General features: G+C 66.2%; 1 protein-coding gene across 1 annotated transcript in view; it reads left to right on the top strand.

The window, feature by feature from the left end:
- Window positions 1-1,177, top strand: part of EMIHUDRAFT_214802 (hypothetical protein) — a gene marked incomplete at both ends in the record, with an annotated part of 2,891 nt that overhangs the window by 460 nt on the left and 1,254 nt on the right. Inside the window, one exon of the mRNA XM_005763795.1 lies at window positions 828-997. Within this exon, the coding sequence (XP_005763852.1) occupies window positions 828-997 (170 nt within the window). The remainder of the gene's footprint in view (window positions 1-827; window positions 998-1,177) is intronic.

Raw genomic sequence — 1,177 nt, 5'->3', positions numbered from 1 at the left:
AGAGAGAGAGAGAGAGAGAGAGAGAGAGAGAGAGAGAGAGAGAGAGAGAGAGAGAGAGAGAGAGAGAGAGAGAGAGAGAGAGAGAGAGAGAGAGAGAGAGAGAGAGAGAGAGAGAGAGAGAGAGAGAGAGAGAGAGAGAGAGAGAGAGAGAGAGAGAGAGAGAGGGCGCAGACAGCGAGATTCCTTTCCCGGAGGAATCAAAGCCACGTGGCTTTTTGGCCTTGTTTTTCACAAGGATTTTGGTCGACAACCTTCCAAGCGAAGACGTCGACAACCAACGTGCGGCCATCCACGCACCGCGGCGCCAGTTCGCGTGCCCAGAACCCCACTCGGCCAGCGCGCGCGCCCCCGCCACGCCCGCGGCGACCCACGGGCCAAACGCCACAGCGCAACCCAACGCAAAAGGAAGAAAGAAAACAGACAGCCCACCAAGGGAGGGATGGCGCACCCCAACGCAACGCACGACAGCCGGAGACTTTTTTTCGCCACAGAATTCCCGCCTGGAGTTGCCTGTCTCGGAAGCGGCACCACCCAAGAGCAACGGTGGACACCCTCACACTCCTGACTCCCTGTCCGCCGCTTCCGCCCCCGCTCGCCCCGACCGCTCCGCCCACCCAGCACTCGGCCGCCTCCGTCGGCCGCCCGCCTCCCCGCGCCGCTCTCCCTCTCTCAGCACCCGCGCGCCCGCCGGCCTTCACCGGCGCTCTCAGCGACGCCACCCGAGCTCTGCTGCCTTGCCCCTGAACCATTGCCGCGCCCGCCGCTCGCTCCGCCTGCGTCAGCGCCGCCACCTGCCTCACCACCGCCGCCCGCTCCGCTCGCCGCAGACACACGACAAGCATGCACGTCATCAAGCGCGACGGACGCCGCGAGCCAGTCATGTTTGACAAGATCACCGCGCGCATCAAGAAGCTGTGCTACGGCTTCGACCCAAAGTACATCGACCCGACGGTCATCACCATCAAGGCGCGGGCCACCACCGACCCACGCCCGGCGAGTGCGAGCCCGCGGCGCCGCCGACCGCCCGCCCCTGGCGCCCGCAGGTGATTCAAGGCGTGTACGACGGCGTCTCCACCACCGCGCTCGACGACCTCGCCGCCGAGACTGCGGCGTACCTGACCACGCAGCACCCTGACTGGTCGAAGCTCGCCGCGAGGTCGCCCCCAGCCCCCCCCCC

The sequence above is a fragment of the Emiliania huxleyi genome (assembly GCF_000372725.1).
Source record: "Emiliania huxleyi CCMP1516 unplaced genomic scaffold EMIHUscaffold_62, whole genome shotgun sequence".
Lineage (NCBI taxonomy): Eukaryota > Haptophyta > Isochrysidales > Noelaerhabdaceae > Emiliania > Emiliania huxleyi.
Note: the sequence above shows the minus strand (reverse complement) of the source record. Positions and strands in the feature narration are given on the sequence as shown.